At 48.5% G+C, this 18,597-nt stretch overlaps 1 protein-coding gene across 1 annotated transcript in view; it reads left to right on the forward strand.

Annotated features, from left to right (window-relative positions):
• Nucleotides 1-18,597, forward strand: part of MMD (monocyte to macrophage differentiation associated) — a 217,964-nt gene that overhangs the window by 99,763 nt on the left and 99,604 nt on the right. Inside the window, exon 2 of the mRNA XM_077458940.1 lies at nt 17,078-17,167. Coding sequence (XP_077315066.1) covers nt 17,078-17,167 — 90 coding nt within the window. The remainder of the gene's footprint in view (nt 1-17,077; nt 17,168-18,597) is intronic.

An 18,597-nucleotide genomic window follows, 5' to 3' on the forward strand; every position in this document is an offset into this window, starting at 1 on the left:
GTTTCATCCTGGCAGTACCGTTTTTGTAATGGGATAAATCATGGTGAAATGTGCGTGTGTTGCAAAGAATTACTGAACTTTTTTATTTTTTGCTTTTTCTCAGACATACCTATAAGTTACACATCTTTAATGTCTGGTTATTTTCACTGAATAAAATGCTTTTTCCAAACTGCCTGTTGACCTAGAAGCTATGATCTCTCGGGAAGCGTAGGAGGCAAGCGTACAAGCTTTGTCTTGGGGACCTGAACTTGTCTAGGCAAAGAAACAGGTGGTTCCTCAGGTCTAAGCAAATACATACAAAGACGTCCAGACAGCCTCGCGGGATTGTGTAAGCTATAAGAGGATCCTAAAGACTACTGTATTGTCTTCTCTTCTCGTCATAATTAATTATAGACTATACAAAATAAATATTCAATATTAGGGAGCAGAGGAGTTTAGAAGAACAGAACAATGCTTCTAAATTAGAAAGAATAATAGAATATGCATTTTCCAGGAATTATTTTCAAACACCAGATAGGTGGGGCATGCCCATGTGGGTGGGGTACATGGAAATGTACGCACAATTGTATGGACGTGATTTAAGTTTTGGGTGGAGCTTTTTTCTTGATAAAACACGATAGGATTTTCCGACAACAAAACTGTTGATTTTTTTTCCGAAGGATGTTGGCTCAAACTTATCTTGCATACAACACGGTCACACAAATGTCGGAAATTCCGAACGTCAAGAACGTGTACGACGAGCCGAGAAGAGTTCACTAGCCAATGCGGCTCTTCTGCTTGATTCCGAGCATGCGCAAACTTTTGTGCATCGGAATTGCGTACACGCGCTCGGAATTTCCGACAACAAGTCTTGTTGTCTGAAAATTTGAGAACCTGCTCTCATACATTTGTTGGCGGCGATTCCGACACCAAATGTTCTATGGAGCATACACATGGTCGGACTTTCCGACAACAATTTAGTATAAGGCCCCTTTCACACGAACGTTCCATTCAGGTCCGCCTGTCAGTTTTTCAGGCCGACCTGAACGGATGCTCCATAGAGGTCTATGGAGCGTCGGATGTCAGCGGTGACAAGTCCGCTGACATCCGACCCGCTCCGATCCGAAAAAGTATGACGGAGGAAAAAGCTATTTTTCCATTCGTCATCAGATCGGATCGGGTGACTACAGACACTGCGGTCCGTCGTCACCCGATCTCCCATAGTGGAGAGCGGCGCTGTGACAGGTCCGTCCCTGCGCAGTGTGCAGAGACGGACCTGTCATCTTCCTGCTCAGCGGAGATCGCTCCAGCGATCCCCGCTGAGCAAGCGGATATCCACGGGATGAAAGGACCCTTATTGTGCTGTTTTACTATTTACCAATAAACTATGCATTGCATCACATGGTAATATTTAGAATTATAAATAAATAATAATTGAAGTATAAATTACAGAAAATCTTATGGTGTATTTTTGTTACAGTTCTGACCTCTGTAGGATAAAGTACTTGAAGTACATTGTCCCTTGTTGCTAAGTGCTTTCTAATCTACCTCCTTTCGCCCTTCCTGCAGCTGATCTGACAACAGCTTTAAAGGAGACGGCTGACTCAAGTGCATCATGTCTTGGCTGTGAGAACTTTGACAAGACAAGCAAGGGCAAGAGAAGTACAAAGACTGATGCCGCGTACACACGATCAGAATTCTCGTTGGAAAAAGCTCTGATGGTTTTCCCGATGGAATTCCTACGGAATTCTGCTCAAGCTGTCTTGCCTACACACGGTCACATCAAATTCTGATCATTTAGAATGTGGTGACGTACAACACGTACGACGGGACTAGAAAAAGGAAATTCAACAGCCAGTAGCCAATAGCTTCCGTCTCGTAGTTGAATCTGAGCATGCATGATTTTTGGTGTGTCGGAATTGCATACACACGATCGGAATTTCCGTCGGGAAAATTGAGAACATGCTATCAATTTTTGGCTGGCGGAAATTTGGACAGCTAAATTCCGATGGAGCATACACACGGTTGCATTTTCAGATGAAAAGCTCTCATCTGTCTTTTTCTGGCCGGAATTCTGATTGTGTGTACGCGGCATCACATGTAGCCCTCCCGTGCATTCTTCTTGCCGCTTCTTAAATGGAAAGTGTTCACATCCATGACAAGCTGCGTTGCGTCACATGGTAATATTTATAAATATAAATAAATAATAATTGAAATATAAATTAAAGAAGATCTATTGTTATATTTTTGTTACAGTTCTGTCCTCTATGGGATAAAAAGTACTTCAAGTACATTGTCCTCGTGTTGCTCAGTGCTTTCTAACCCTACTTTTGAGGTCTGACCTACCCCCTTTCCCTTTTGCTGCAGCTGATTCGACAACAGCTTCGAAGGAGAAGGTTGGTTCAAGTGCAGTTTGTCTTGGTTGTGAACACTTTGAAAAGACAAGCAAGGGCAAGAGAAATACAGAGCCTGACATGTACCCCTCCCTCTGCATTCTTCTTGCCACTGCTTGTCTGTGGAAAGTGTTCACATTCCAGACAAGCTGCACTTATGAATCAGCCATTGCCTTCAAAGTTGCTGCAGCAGGAGGGAAGGTGGGCAGGTTGATCCTCAAACTATGTACAGTAATGCCGCGTACATGCAATCGGAATTCTCGTCGGGAAAAAGCTCTGATGGTTTTCCTGTCGGAATTCCGACGGAATTCCGCTCAAACTGTCTTGCCTACACACGGTCACACCAAATTCCAACCGGCAAGAACGCGGTGATGTACAACACATACGACGGGACTAGAAAAAGGGAGTTCAACACCTAGTAGCCTATAGCTTCCATCTCGTAGTTGAATCTGAGCATGCGTGAGTTTTTGTGCGTCGGAATTGCATACACGCGATCGTAATTTCCGATAGAATGTTTTTCCATCTGGAAAATTGAGAACATGCTATCAACTTTTTGCTGGCGGGAATTTGGACAGCTAAATTCCGATGGAGCATACACACGGTTGCATTTTCAGATGAAAAGCTCTCATCTGTCTTTTTCTGGCCGGAATTCTGATTGTGTGTACGCGGCATCACATGTAGCCCTCCCGTGCATTCTTCTTGCCGCTTCTTAAATGGAAAGTGTTCACATCCATGACAAGCTGCGTTGCGTCACATGGTAATATTTATAAATATAAATAAATAATAATTGAAATATAAATTAAAGAAGATCTATTGTTATATTTTTGTTACAGTTCTGTCCTCTATGGCAGGGGTCATCAACCCCCGGGCCGCGGCCCACTGCCGGGCCGTGGCCTGCTTGCAGCCGGGCCGCGAAGGCTGCACTCTGATGAGCGGCGGCGGAGCAGGCAGAGAGATGACATCATCTCTCACCGCCCGCCCGCATTACCGCTGTTCCGCGCTCAGAGCGGGGCCGCTATATGGAGGCGAGCGAGCAGTGAGATGAGATCATCTCCGCCCGCATCGCCGCTCTTCCGCACTCACAGCGGGGATGCTATAACGCTGGAGTTGAGGCGGGGGAACAGAGAGATGAGCTCATCTGTCACTGCCCGCCCTCTTTACTGATACACTATTGAAGCTGAGGCAGGTGAGAACATTGCTCACTACTGGCGCCCCACTGCTGTTCTTCCTTACTACCCATTAGTGCAGGCTTGCCTCTGAACTAATGTGCACACCTGTGCTGCCACCACTGCAGTAAAAACAGTCATGTGGTGGAAGGTGACAATCCACATTTGGTGGCAGGTGTCATGGCAAATGACAAGCTGCATCTGATGCAGGCGATGCCGCAAATGACAAGCTGCATCTGATGGCAGGGGACGTGGCAAGTGACAATCCAAATCTGGGGGCAGGTGACGTAGCAAGGGACAAAATGCATCTGGTGGCAGATGACATGGCAAGTGACAAGATGCATATAAAGGCAGGCGACATGGCAAGTGACAATCCGCATTTGGTGGTAGGTGACGTGGCAAGGGACAAGCTGCATCTGGTGGCAGGTGACATGGCAAGGGACAAAAAAGTATCTGGTGCCAGGCGACGTGGCAAGGGACAAAATGCTTCTGGTGACAAGCGACGTGACAAGCTGCATCTGAAGGCAGGCGATGTGGAAAGTGACAATCTGCATCTGGTGACAGGCGACGTGGCAAGTGACACTCTGGCACATTCTGCGTTATGGTGAGTTGAACTATTATATATTACAATGTAATAATAGAAATAATGCGCTTCAATCATCCTGACATATCAATGATGGTGCCGGGATGATTGAAGCGCCAACGCCAGCCATCGCCCGATAAATTGCCCGCGAAAAGCTGCATACGCCCCCCCCTGGGCCTTGGCACTATTTTCTTCAACTACGCCGGTCCCCGGTGCCAAAAAGGTTGGGGACCACTGCTCTATGGGATAAAAAGTACTTCAAGTACATTGTCCTCGTGTTGCTCAGTGCTTTCTAACCCTACTTTTGAGGTCTGACCTACCCCCTTTCCCTTTTGCTGCAGCTGATTCGACAACAGCTTCGAAGGAGAAGGTTGGTTCAAGTGCAGTTTGTCTTGGTTGTGAACACTTTGAAAAGACAAGCAAGGGCAAGAGAAATACAGAGCCTGACATGTACCCCTCCCTCTGCATTCTTCTTGCCACTGCTTGTCTGTGGAAAGTGTTCACATTCCAGACAAGCTGCACTTATGAATCAGCCATTGCCTTCAAAGTTGCTGCAGCAGGAGGGAAGGTGGGCAGGTTGATCCTCAAACTATGTACAGTAATGCCGCGTACATGCAATCGGAATTCTCGTCGGGAAAAAGCTCTGATGGTTTTCCTGTCGGAATTCCGACGGAATTCCGCTCAAACTGTCTTGCCTACACACGGTCACACCAAATTCCGACCGGCAAGAACGCGGTGATGTACAACACATACGACGGGACTAGAAAAAGGGAGTTCAACACCTAGTAGCCTATAGCTTCCATCTCGTAGTTGAATCTGAGCATGCGTGAGTTTTTGTGCGTCGGAATTGCATACACGCGATCGTAATTTCCGATAGAATGTTTTTCCATCTGGAAAATTGAGAACATGCTATCAACTTTTTGCTGGCGGGAATTCGGACAGCTAAATTCGGATGGAGCCTACACACGGTCGCATTTTCCGATGAAAAGCTCTCATCGGTCTTTTGCTGGCTGAAATTCTGATCGTGTGTAAGCGGCATAACAAACAAATTATAGGAGTTGGTCTTCATTAACAATATTAATAGTAATAATAACATGTGCATATGTATTTTTTTCTAATGCAGTGCACCATAACGTGTGCATTTGAGTATGCTGCAGTGCGGGTCCGTGGTTCCAATACTTGGATGCCATTAAAAATCATGGCACCCTACCTAACAAAATGCGCTTCGGTTACCACAATGCATAAGGCCTCGTTTAGACTTGTGGTTGGAGAGCATAAAAAACGCACGTTGAGCTGCACTTTTTCCTCCTGCCAACCATACCCCCATAAGTTGCAATAGGCAGTAGACAGAGATTTTTACATGTCATGGCTGTGATCAGTAGCGGCCACTGGTAAATTTTTTTGGAGCAGCGGCAAACAGTACCACCCCCCCCCGGTTAGTTGGGTCTGCAGCACTTGCTACATCCATGGTGGGCGGCGGCTTCCCCTTTCCCTGCTCTCCACGGGCATTGCAGAGACTTCTGTTTCCTCCCTTCTCCTCGGCGGCCAATTGGGACTCTTCTCTTTTCAGCCCATCGGAAAACGGATCTCAAACTCGCTTCTGATTGGCCGGATTGAGGATCAGTGTTTGTTGTAACACCTGGGTGAGCTTGTAGCTCAATGCTCTGCACCTCAAGCCCACCCTATTTTGAAGCCTATTAGAGCCTCTGGCTCTAACCAAGTGCTTAAAAAAAACAGCCCCACCGCTGTAATCCATGTGCCCGCCATCCTGAAAGGGGCCGAACTCATGAATAGGAGGCAGCAGTCGTGGATAGAGAGGATGGCGCTCAGGCGCCCCTAATGAACAAGCTGCCACTGGCTATGATACTTCACTTTGTGCCCACTATAAAGATGACCCAAATTGTAGTGAACACTATACATTCAAGTCAATGAGGAAGCGCTGCAAAGAAAGGGGTTAAAAATAGGCGGAGGTAAGGCGCCAAGTTGGTTCCTCAACCCTTGTCAGTAGACTCTAGAGCACAATCCAAGCACGGATGGGGCTTCAGAGGCAAAGGAAATTTAGACACACATCTAAATTTACTCTAATGCCCCATATACACGATCGGACATTCTGACCACAAAATCCGTCTGATTTTTTTCTGACGGATTTTGGCCGAAACCTGTCTTGCGTACACACGGTTGCACAAAGTTGTTGGAAAATCCGATCGTTCGGAACGAGGTTATGTACAAAACGTATAATGGGACTATGTAGAGGCCAGTAGCCAATAGCTTTCGTCTTCAAAAAATTTCTGAGCATGCGTGGCGGAATTCTCTACACACGATCAGAAAAAGTCAGATCGGATTTTTTTGTCGGAAAATTTTAGATCCAGCTCTCAAACTTTTTCTGTTGGAAATTCCGACAGGAAAAGTCTGATAGAGCCCACACACGATCGGATTTTCCGACAACATAATCTGATCTGACTTTTTCCATCGGAATTTTCGACCGTGTAAGTGTGAATGGGCACTGAAGAGAACAGCTCCTTACTTCTCTGAGTCCTCCAAAACTTCGGCTCTTTGTTTTCAGCACATGGCTAAATTCAATTTCTTTCTTCCCTACCCCTACTTCCTACCCACATCATTTCCTGTTCCATGCGCTCCATGAGGAAGCCCAGCTTTTAAAAACAATACATGGTAACTGAACTGTACTATTCCATATATTTAATCTATTTAACAAGGGTGGGGAGAGGGCAGGGCCAGTGCGAAGAACCACCAAATACTACAGGAGGCCAAAAAAACTGTCACTCCAAGAAGTATTGGTTTCCCTTTAAACTTTGAGAAAACACGGAGAGGGGCCCCTCTGAATGTATAAATCAAAACACTTTCATAGTAAAAACAATATCCACTCACATGGGAGAAGGTATAGTTGACTACATCTCTGGGCTGGGTATTGTCCAAGGTCAGGATGGGTGACCAAGTCACAGTAGATCCACTGCTCATGCTCAGAAATGTGTCACATTCTTGTGACGTCACCGCCCTGTGCCATGCTATTCTATGCTATCCAAGCCTCGCTTTGGGATCAACAAAGCATGGCCGACATCCATCACAGCGGGCACCAACTAGGACTTTTGGAGCTGCAGCGCTGAGAAACAACAGGCTTTGACAGTTCTGGAGTTGGTGTCTGGTCTCCGTTGGTTGCAGCCCTGACATACCGAATTACTCCTCATCATACCTGTTTAGACTATTATGGATTTTATATGGGCATTTCTGAGGTACTAGACTACTTGTACTATATCCCTTTAAACTTCAGCAGTGGATTTCTCACAAGCAGGGTGTTGTGTTGCCAACTTACCAGATCAAAATTTACTGACACAAAAGCCCAAATTTTGTGGCAAAGCCAAGTTTTTACTGGCATTTCCAAAAGTTACAAAATTACAGTTAAGTGCAAAGTATTTAGGCTACAAATAAGTACAATATGCAATCAGAAATGTGACTTAAGGTAGATATTAACCACTTAAGCCCCGGACCATTTTGCAGCTAAAGGACCAGGCCCCTTTTTGCGATTCGGCACTGCGTCGCTTTAACTGACAATTGCGCGGTCGTGCGACGTGGCTCCCAAACAAAATTGGCGTCCTTTTTCCCCACAAATAGATATTTATTTTGGTGGTATTTGATCACCTCTGCGGTTTTTATTTTTTTGCGCTATAAACAAAAATAGAGCGACAATTTTGAAAAAAATGCAATATTTTTTACTTTTTGCTATAATAAATATTCCCAAAAAATATAAAAAAACATTTTTTTTCCTCAGTTTAGGCCGATACGTATTCTTCTACATATTTTTGGTAAAAAAAAAATCGCAATAAGCGTTTATTGATTGGTTTGTGCAAAAGTTATAGCGTCTACAAAATAGGAGATAGTTTTATATATATTTTTTTACTAGAAATGGCAGCGATCAGTGATTTTTATTGTGACTGCGACATTATGGCGGACACGTCGAACCATTTTGACACATTTTGGGGAGCATTGGCATTAATACAGCGATCAGTGCGATTAAAAATGCACTGATTACTGTAAAAATGTCACTGGCAGTGAAGGGGTTAACCACTAGGGGGCAGGGTAGGGGTTAAGTGTGAGTGTGTGTTTTTTTTTCTGTAGGGGGCGTGGCTTGGCGTATGATGTCACTGATCGTCTTTCCCTATGACAGAGAACAGACGATCAGTGACAGGCTCACTAGGAAGCACGGGGGGGGGAGGTTTGTTTACACTTACCTCTCCCCGTTTTTCAGCTCTGTGACCCGATCGCAGGACACCGGCGGCGATTCGGTCCACGGGTCCCGCTGCCACGGTCACTGAGCTCAGGACCGGGTTGCGAGTGCGCTGCTGGTGGCGCGCGGGCGACCCGTGGCTGGGCTCTTAAAGGGCAACGTACCTGTACGTGCTTGTGCCCAGCCATGCCATTCTGACGACGTATATCGGCGTGAGGCGGTCCTTAAGTGGTTAAGGCAAAAAATTATTTCTTTTATTTTCGATATAGTAAATAAGTAGCTCAGGGGCAGGACTCAGGAGGGCAAGAAATTAGAATGGGCAGGCACACACCCATGAAGGTGACTCTCACAGTGACACTGACAGCAGTGTGCAGCAGCACAGATGATGATGACACCTCTGCGACTCGACATGTCCTCTCCTAAATCACACTGATAGTCTCAATCCATGCCAGGCGGTACCTCCAGTCCACTCAAGTCCCTACAGCACTGACAGTTCTGCTCCTGGCTTGCCTTGCTCCTGCCCCACAGACCCGCACACGAGGCTCCGCTTGGCTCCCTTGCACCATGACATCACACAACATGTTCAAGAACCACCCCCTCCAGACCCCAGACCCCCCCCCCCCTCCCCACACACCGCCCCAACACACCGCCCCAACACACTGTAGCAGGAATTTGGATGGTTTTGAGACAAGTGTCACAGCCATATTTTTTACTACCAACTAGTGATGGCCGAACGGTTCGCCCGGCGGTCGTTTCGCGGCGAATTTCCGACTTTCGCCGTCCGCGGGTTCGAACGCCTTTTTCCGTCGTTCGCCCCGGCGGACTTACGTGTTTAATGTATACAAGAACTTTAACCTTTCGTGACACGTTTATCATGTGTTACAGGACAACCAATTGAGACATGACAGCTCATGGACACTTGGACATTCCCCCTAACCTATAAATACACCCGATCCGGTGGCCATTTTACATTCTTTCTTCTGTCACTGTAGGGAAAGGATCCTGTGTGGAGTAGGGACAGAGAAAACGCTAGCTATTTGGTACACAAAAGTTCTTTTCAGGACTGGTATAGGTGTTAGGTCAGCAGCCTGAGTTTCTTTTGTCAGTTTAGATAAAGGGACAGAGCGCTGTATGCTGCTATTTTAGGGACAGCTCAGCCAGATTAGTCTTTCTTCATCATCATCATCATCATCATCATTAGCTGTTACTATCAGGTCCACAAAAGAGCTGTTCCAGCTAATCGTTCCAGCCTACTCTTTTTTGCCAATTTGTATAGGGACAGGCAGGAAGCAGTGTGTCAGGCAGTGAGGATAATTTTAAAGACTTGCTGTTACTATTAGTTCCACAAAGGTTCTTTTCAGGACTGGTATCAGTGGTACGGTAATAGGCTTGTACACGTATAATATTCTTTCTTCCAAATATAGAAAGAATATTATACTTGACTGCTGCCCTTCTGCTGCAGTCTGCTAATCATTCACAACTCACTTGTTCCACAAAGCTCTTTATCAGGACTGGTAACTTGGTCTGTCTAGGGTGCTACGGTACATAGGCTTGGGTGCGGTACAGTCTGCTGTTCTGTAAGGACCGCTATCGGTCCACAATACATAGGGTTGCCGTGCACTACTGCTGACCGCTGCCCTATACTGCAGCAGTCCTTCAGCGGTATAGGGACTGACGCACAGTCTGCTAAACACTAATACACAACCTGCTTGGTCCACAAAAGTTCTTATAAGGACTGGTAACTTGGTATAGGGTGCTACGGTACATAGGCCTGAGTGCAGTACAGTCTGCTGTTCTGTAAGGACCGCTATCGGTCCACAATACATAGGGTTGCCGTGCACTACTGCTGACCGCTGCCCTATACTGCAGCAGTCCTTCATTGGTATAGGGACTGACGTACAGTCTGCTAATCACTAACACACAACCTGCTTGGTCCACAAAAGTTCTTATAAGGACTGGTAACTTGGTATAGGGTGCTACGGTACATAGGCCTGAGTGCAGTACAGTCTGCTGTTCTGTAAGGACCGCTATCGGTCCACAATACATAGGGTTGCCGTGCACTACTGCTGACCGCTGCCCTATACTGCAGCAGTCCTTCATTGGTATAGGGACTGACGTACAGTCTGCTAATCACTAACACACAACCTGCTTGGTCCACAAAAGTTCTTATAAGGACTGGTAACTTGGTATAGGGTGCTACGGTACATAGGCCTGAGTGCGTTACAGTCTGCTGTTCTGTAAGGACCGCTATCGGTCCACAATACATAGGGTTGCCGTGCACTACTGCTGACCGCTGCCCTATACTGCAGCAGTCCTTCAGCGGTATAGGGACTGACGCACAGTCTGCTAAACACTAACACACAACCTGCTTGGTCCACAAAAGTTTTTATAAGGACTGGTAACTTGGTATAGGGTGCTACGGTACATAGGCCTGAGTGCAGTACAGTCTGCTGTTCTGTAAGGACCGCTATCGGTCCACAATACATAGGGTTGCCGTGCACTACTGCTGACCGCTGCCCTATACTGCAGCAGTCCTTCATTGGTATAGGGACTGACGTACAGTCTGCTAATCACTAACACACAACCTGCTTGGTCCACAAAAGTTCTTATAAGGACTGGTAACTTGGTATAGGGTGCTACGGTACATAGGCCTGAGTGCGTTACAGTCTGCTGTTCTGTAAGGACCGCTATCGGTCCACAATACATAGGGTTGCCGTGCACTACTGCTGACCGCTGCCCTATACTGCAGCAGTCCTTCATTGGTATAGGGACTGACGTACAGTCTGCTAATCACTAACACACAACCTGCTTGTTCCACAAAAGTTCTTATAAGGACTGGTAACTTGGTATAGGGTGCTACGGTACATAGGCTTGAGTGCGGTACAGTCTGCTGTTCTGTAAGGACCGCTATCGGTCCACAATAGATAGGGTTGACGTGCACCACTGCTGACCGCTGCCCTATACTGCAGCAGTCCTTCAGCGGTATAGGGACTGACGTACAGTCTGCTAAACACTAATACACAACCTGCTTGGTCCACAAAAGTTCTTATAAGGACTGGTAACTTGGTATAGGGTGCTACGGTACATAGGCTTGAGTGCGGTACAGTCTGCTGTTCTGTAAGGACCGCTATCGGTCCACAATAGATAGGGTTGACGTGCACCACTGCTGACCGCTGCCCTATACTGCAGCAGTCCTTCAGCGGTATAGGGACTGACGTACAGTCTGCTAAACACTAATACACAACCTGCTTGGTCCACAAAAGTTCTTATAAGGACTGGTAACTTGGTATAGGGTGCTACGGTACATAGGCTTGAGTGCGGTACAGTCTGCTGTTCTGTAAGGACCGCTATCGGTCCACAATAGATAGGGTTGACGTGCACCACTGCTGACCGCTGCCCTATACTGCAGCAGTCCTTCAGCGGTATAGGGACTGACGTACAGTCTGCTAAACACTAATACACAACCTGCTTGGTCCACAAAAGTTCTTATAAGGACTGGTAACTTGGTATAGGGTGCTACGGTACATAGGCTTGAGTGCGGTACAGTCTGCTGTTCTGTAAGGACCGCTATCGGTCCACAATAGATAGGGTTGACGTGCACCACTGCTGACCGCTCACCTATACTGCAGCAGTCCTTCAGCGGTATAGGGACTGACGTACAGTCTGCTAATCACTAACACACAACCTGCTTGTTCCACAAAAGTTCTTATAAGGACTGGTAACTTGGTATAGGGTGCTACGGTACATAGGCTTGAGTGCGGTACAGTCTGCTGTTCTGTAAGGACCGCTATCGGTCCACAATAGATAGGGTTGACGTGCACCACTGCTGACCGCTGCCCTATACTGCAGCAGTCCTTCAGCGGTATAGGGACTGACGTACAGTCTGCTAAACACTAATACACAACCTGCTTGGTCCACAAAAGTTCTTATAAGGACTGGTAACTTGGTATAGGGTGCTACGGTACATAGGCTTGAGTGCGGTACAGTCTGCTGTTCTGTAAGGACCGCTATCGGTCCACAATAGATAGGGTTGACGTGCACCACTGCTGACCGCTGCCCTATACTGCAGCAGTCCTTCAGCGGTATAGGGACTGACGTACAGTCTGCTAAACACTAATACACAACCTGCTTGGTCCACAAAAGTTCTTATAAGGACTGGTAACTTGGTATAGGGTGCTACGGTACATAGGCTTGAGTGCGGTACAGTCTGCTGTTCTGTAAGGACCGCTATCGGTCCACAATAGATAGGGTTGACGTGCACCACTGCTGACCGCTCACCTATACTGCAGCAGTCCTTCAGCGGTATAGGGACTAAGAGTTTTGTCACAGGGTCATTTAAAAAATGACATGCAGAGGAAGAGGCAGGCCCTTCCGCAGGGGTGGTAGGGGTAGGGCAGGAGCAACAGGCTTGAGCCAAAGTGGGAAGTTGCAGAAGGTGCGTTCAATTACTTTAAAGGATGCACCAGACTTGGTTGAGTGGCTCGCTCAGCCTTACTCTTCTGCACCCTCCTCATCCTCTCGATCTGCACCCTCTTCTTCACTCTCTGCTATGTGCACCCCCAAAGACACTACCACCAACAACACGACCACCACCACCACCACCACATACCTTCCGCTTGAGTCACTGGAATTATTTTCCGATCCATATCAAGAGGACATTTCTGATGCGCAGCCACTCTTGGTATTGGATCAGGAAGAGGAGGTAGCAACAAGCGCTACTCAGCAGTCTGACGCCAGTACCCAGATCAGCCCAAGGAGGAGGTTGGTCCCCGGTGTTGCTGCCTACTCTACTTATAGCGGTGGGGAAGGTGACGTTGATGATGACGTGTCTAGTGATGTCACGTGGGTGCCCACAAGAGAGGAAGAGGAGGGGAGTTCAGAGGGAGATATGGACCAGCAGATAGGGAGGAGAAGCAGCAATGACTTACATTGCACAGCAGGGACAAAGCAGACTGCAAATGTATCAGGAGCGAGTCATCGACCATGTACGGTCACATCTGGCGCTCCCAGGACACCGGCACATGGCTCCGCAGTGTGGGCTTTTTTTAACGTGTCCGCTGCTGACAATAGCGTTGCCATCTGCAATCTTTGCAGTCAACGCGTTAGTCGCGGTAAGCCCAATACTCACCTAGGGACGACCGCCTTAAGAAGGCACATGAGCAGCCATCACCGAGCCCAGTGGGAGCAACGGAACACACAAAGCCACACTGCAGGCTCTCACCGTCCAGCCTCGTCTTCTACTTCTCCTTCTCCTCTCTCCTCACAATTGTCCTCCACTCCACCTTCCATCACGCCAAGCTCACATTTTTCTGCAAAAAGGCAGGCTTCCGTGGGCCTAATGTTTGAGCGTAAAAAAATGATGACGCCGGATAACCCTCTTGCCCAACGGTTGGCGGCTGGCTTGTCAGAACTCATAGCCCGCCAACTACTGCCATATAAACTGGTGGACTCGGAGGCCTTTCGCAAATTTGTGGCCATTGGAACACCACAATGGAAGGTCCCAGGAAGGAAGTATTTCTCAGAGAAGGGCATCCCAGAGCTATATGGCCATGTTCAGCGGCAAGTGAATGTATCTCTGGCACACAGTGTCGGTGCCAAGATACATCTGACCACAGACACGTGGTCTAGCAAACACGGGCAGGGAAGGTATATCAGTTTTACTGCCCACTGGGTGAACCTTCTGACGGCCGTCAAGCATGTAACCCGTGGCACCCGTGTAGATTTGGTTTTACCGCCACGGATTGCATGCAGGCCTGACTCTTCTTCTCCTCCTCCTACTCCATCCTCCTCCCTCTCCTCCTCAGCTGCCTCCTCCTTTTCCGCTGCTAGCGTCTCTTCCACTGCACCGCCCAAGCTCCCCAGAACCTATTCCACATGCCAGGTGAGACGTTGCCATGCCGTGCTGCGTCTGTTGTGCCTGGAAGCAAAGAGCCACACTGGCCCGGCACTCCTTTCAGCTTTGCGTTCACAGGCAGATGAGTGGCTAACACCGCTCAATTTGACAGTTGGTAAAGTGGTGTGTGACAACGGTGCCAATCTGCTTAGCGCATTGAAACAGGGCAAAATCACGCACGTGCCGTGCATGGCACACGTCTTAAACTTGGTCGTGCAGCGATTCCTTGTCAAATACCCTGGGGTCCAGGACATCTTGCGGCAGGCAAGGAAAATCTCGGCCCATTTCAGAAGATCTTACACGGCCATGGCTCGCCTTGCTGACATTCAGCGGCGACACCATCTGCCGGTCAGACGTCTTATTTGCGATTGCCCGACGCGATGGAACTCAACCTTCTATATGCTTGATAGGCTGCTCCAGCAGAAACGTGCAGTTAACGTCTACCTGTATGAACTCTGCGAAAGAAACGGTTCTGGGGAGCTGGGTTTTTTTTCACCGCGCCAGTGGCTGCTCATGCGCGACACATGCAGACTTCTGCGGCCATTTGAGGAGATCACCAAACTGGTCAGTCGCAGCCATGGCGCCATCAGTGACATGGTACCTTATGCCTTCTTTCTGGAGCGTGCATTGCGTCGTGTCATTGATCAGGCTGTGGAGGAGCAGGAGCGGGAAGATGAGGAAGTCGCAATGCTGGATGAATTCCCAGGGGGGGCTACTCTATCTGAGACAAGTCAACAACAGGAGTCTGATGAGGAGTCAGAGGAGGATGGTGCCGGGGCGGATGAGCAGGAGCAAGAAGAGCATGCTTTAAACCTTTCTGGGATCCCTGTTGTGCGAGGATGGGGAGAGGAGAATGAAGAGGACGACATTATCCTGGATGATGAGCAGGAGCCAGGCCACCACACCGCTTCCACTTTAGTGCAAATGGGGGCCTTCATGCTCCAGTGTTTTAATAGGGACCCCCGTATAAAAAGCATGAGGGTCAAGGACCAGTACTGGGTGGCAACGTACTTAGACCCCCGGTACAAACACAAAATGGCGGAAATGTTACCGCCGTCGCAGAGGGCTGTCAGAATGCAGCACTTCCAGGCCTTGCTTCGAGAAATGCTGCATTCTGCTTTTGCGTGCGCTGGCAGAGGAGCAATTCCCACTCCCAGAGAAGGATTTGCGGGTACCAATCCAACAGCGCCTGCAAGAAGAGGCCGGTTTGAAGATGTGTTGGTGACTTCGGATATGAGGTCATTCTTTCAGCCGACCCATCGACAGGTGTCATCCGGATCCAGCATCAGGGAACGCCTAGACCGTCAGGTGTCCGACTACATTGGGTTAACGGCCGATGTGGACGCTCTGAGGAGTGATGAACCCCTAGACTACTGGGTGGGCAGGCTTGACCTCTGGCCAGAGCTTGCCCAATTTGCAATCGAACTGTTGGCTTGCCCCTCATCCAGTGTCCTGTCCGAAAGGACGTTCAGCGCAGCAGGGGGGATTGTGACCGATAAGCGTACTCGCCTAGCTCACCACAGTGTTAACTACCTCACATTTCTAAAAATGAATGAGGCATGGATCTCGGAGGAATTCAACACATGTGACCAGTAGACCATGTATATGTCTATAAACTATTTTTTTAATCAAGCACACAGACCTTCTTAATTCATTTGGCTCACTTCCTTGACCCAAAAAAGCACACCGTACTATATGCCCCTACCCTCCTCTTTGAAGAGGTTGAGCGGTGTCATATTTCTACTGGGGCTGCTTATGATATCCCTGTGCTGTGCTGACTTCCTCCTGGGGGTTCTTATTATGAAGGGATCACACTATCCCTGTGCTGTGCTGACTTCCTCCTGGGGCTGCTTACGGTGCTGCTGTCAGCGCTGTATGTCACGGAGCTGCTGTCAGCGCTGTATGTCACGGAGCTGCTGTCAGCGCTGTATGTCACGGAGCTGCTGTCAGCGCTGTATGTCACGGAGCTGCTGTCAGCGCTGTATGTCACGGAGCTGCTGTCAGCGCTGTATGTCACGGAGCTGCTGTCAGCGCTGTATGTCACGGAGCTGCTGTCAGCGCTGTATGTCACGGTGCTGCTGTCAGCGCTGTATGTCACGGAGCTGCTGTCAGCGCTGTATGTCACGGAGCTGCTGTCAGTGCTGTATGTCACGGAGCTGCTGTCAGCGCTGTATGTCACGGAGCTGCTGTCAGCGCTGTATGTCACGGAGCTGCTGTCAGCGCTGTATGTCACGGTGCTGCTGTCAGCGCTGTATGTCACGGAGCTGCTGTCAGCGCTGTATGTCACGGAGCTGCTGTCAGCGCTGTATGTCACGGAGCTGCTGTCAGCGCTGTATGTCACGGAGCTGCTGTCAGCGCTGTATGTCACGGAGCTGCTGTCAGCGCTGTATGTCACGGTGCTGATGTCAGTGCTCTGTATTACGGTGCTGCTGTCAGTGCTCTGTATCTCCTGCACCCTCTTGTTTGCCTACCCTGGTCCCTGACCTTCCCTCTCCTCCATTGCCTTCATTAGCTCCATAGTCCTGAATTGTCAGAACAATTTCCCAAATAAAAAAAAAATGCTTGTAGTTATCGATCCCAAATTCACCTCATACATGTATTATGCTATTGTCCAGGTGGTGGGACTACGTGCTACCCCCTAATAATTACCCCGTGGCCGCAAATTCGACCTAAAGGTTTGCGAAATTCGCCTCCCATTGAAGTCAATGGAGCCCGCGGCGAACGGTCGTTTTCGCGAACGTTTGTGTCCGTTCGCGTTTCGCGTTCGCGAAACGTCCCGTCGGAAGTTCGTCCATCACTACTACCAACTTTTTCCTCTTACAGGCATTTACTGGCAGGAGAGAAGTGCCCAAAAATACTGACGGTTGGCAACACTGGCGGAGTGGCATTCTTCTGGTGCAGGGAATTGGAAAGGTAAAAATTGATTAGCCTTTTGCCCAGGTATGCCTATATTGAATTAGAATCCTTAATAACAGGGTAGCTTTAAAAGTGCAAGTTTCAGTAACATCAACATCATCTTTGCTTCATTATTAAGCCAGGCACCGACCTAAAACAAGTTTGTAGTGGAGAAGTTCTGATGCCACTTTCTGCATACTTTCATACCCGGGTAAGGGACTTACTAGGTAATGAAGAAAGAATAATAATGAAAGCCCAGGGGTTTCACCATAAAAACAAAAAACAAAAAAAAAAAAAACTGGACCTCTATTTCTACCCCAATAGGTTCCCTTTAAAATTTTACATACCCTCAATGTGTTCCCGAAAAGCCAGAGTCATGTTAGCACAAGTGTGTCAACACAGCTGTGAATTTGTGAGGCCCATGGTAATTCTGGAGGATCTGCAGAGATCCACATCTCTCTCTCTCTCTCTCTCTCTCTCTCTCTCTCGCTCTATCTACCTATCTATCTATCCATCTATCCATCTATCCATCTATCCATCTATCCATCTATCCATCTATCTATCTATCTATCTATCTACCTACCTACCTACCTACCTATCTCTCTCTCTCTCTCTCTCTCTATCTATCTATCTATCTATCTATCTATCTATCTATCTATCTATCTACCTCAGTGGCGGAATTATCAGGGTCGCAACAGTCGCAGTTGCGACTGGGCCCTGGAATTCCATCACTGTGGGGGGGCCCCGGCGTGGTTGCTATTCACAGGGCTGTGAGTGAAGAGCGTGTCTCATGTAAACAGCAGCACAGAGACACCGGCACTCGGGAGTGAAGTTTCATTTTCCCTTGTCCTCTCGCAAAACACACAGCTGATCCTGCTCCCCCTTCGGCCCCCCCTCCCCTCCTCTCTCCTGTGTTCTCCGCGGGCATTCAGGTGTGAAGCTAACAAGCTCACATTTCCCGCGGAGAACACAGGAGAGGAGGGGAGGGGGGCCGAAGGGGGAGCAGGATCAGCTGTGTGTTTTGCGAGAGGACAAGGGAAAATGAAACTTCACTCCCGAGTGCCGGTGTCTCTGTGCTGCTGTTTACATGAGACACGCTCTTCACTCACAGCCGTGCTGACCCCTCTCCAGTGTGTGCAGAGACTCAGGAAGATCCCGCCGCCCATCAACATCATAGAGCTGCTGATCGCTGCCTCCCCCCAGGTGCGTGGGGGGGGGGGGGGTACAGAGATCTGCTGGGGGCCAAGGTGCACGGCAGAGTCCAGCAAGGTACAGAGAAACCTCTTTAAGGGGGGTGACTGTCTAGGGACCCTAAAGTAAGGGGGGCTTTCTGGGGACCCTAAATTAAGGGGGGGTATCTGGGGATCCTGATGTCCAGTACCACCGCCACCCCTCCTCCAGTACCACCACCACCACCGTGCTACCCACCTTCAGTACCACCGCCACCC

This window comes from Lithobates pipiens, unplaced genomic scaffold, assembly GCF_037356315.1.
Source record: "Lithobates pipiens isolate NorthernLeopardFrog02 unplaced genomic scaffold, aLitPip1_a1.2 Scaffold_28, whole genome shotgun sequence".
Lineage (NCBI taxonomy): Eukaryota > Metazoa > Chordata > Amphibia > Anura > Ranidae > Lithobates > Lithobates pipiens.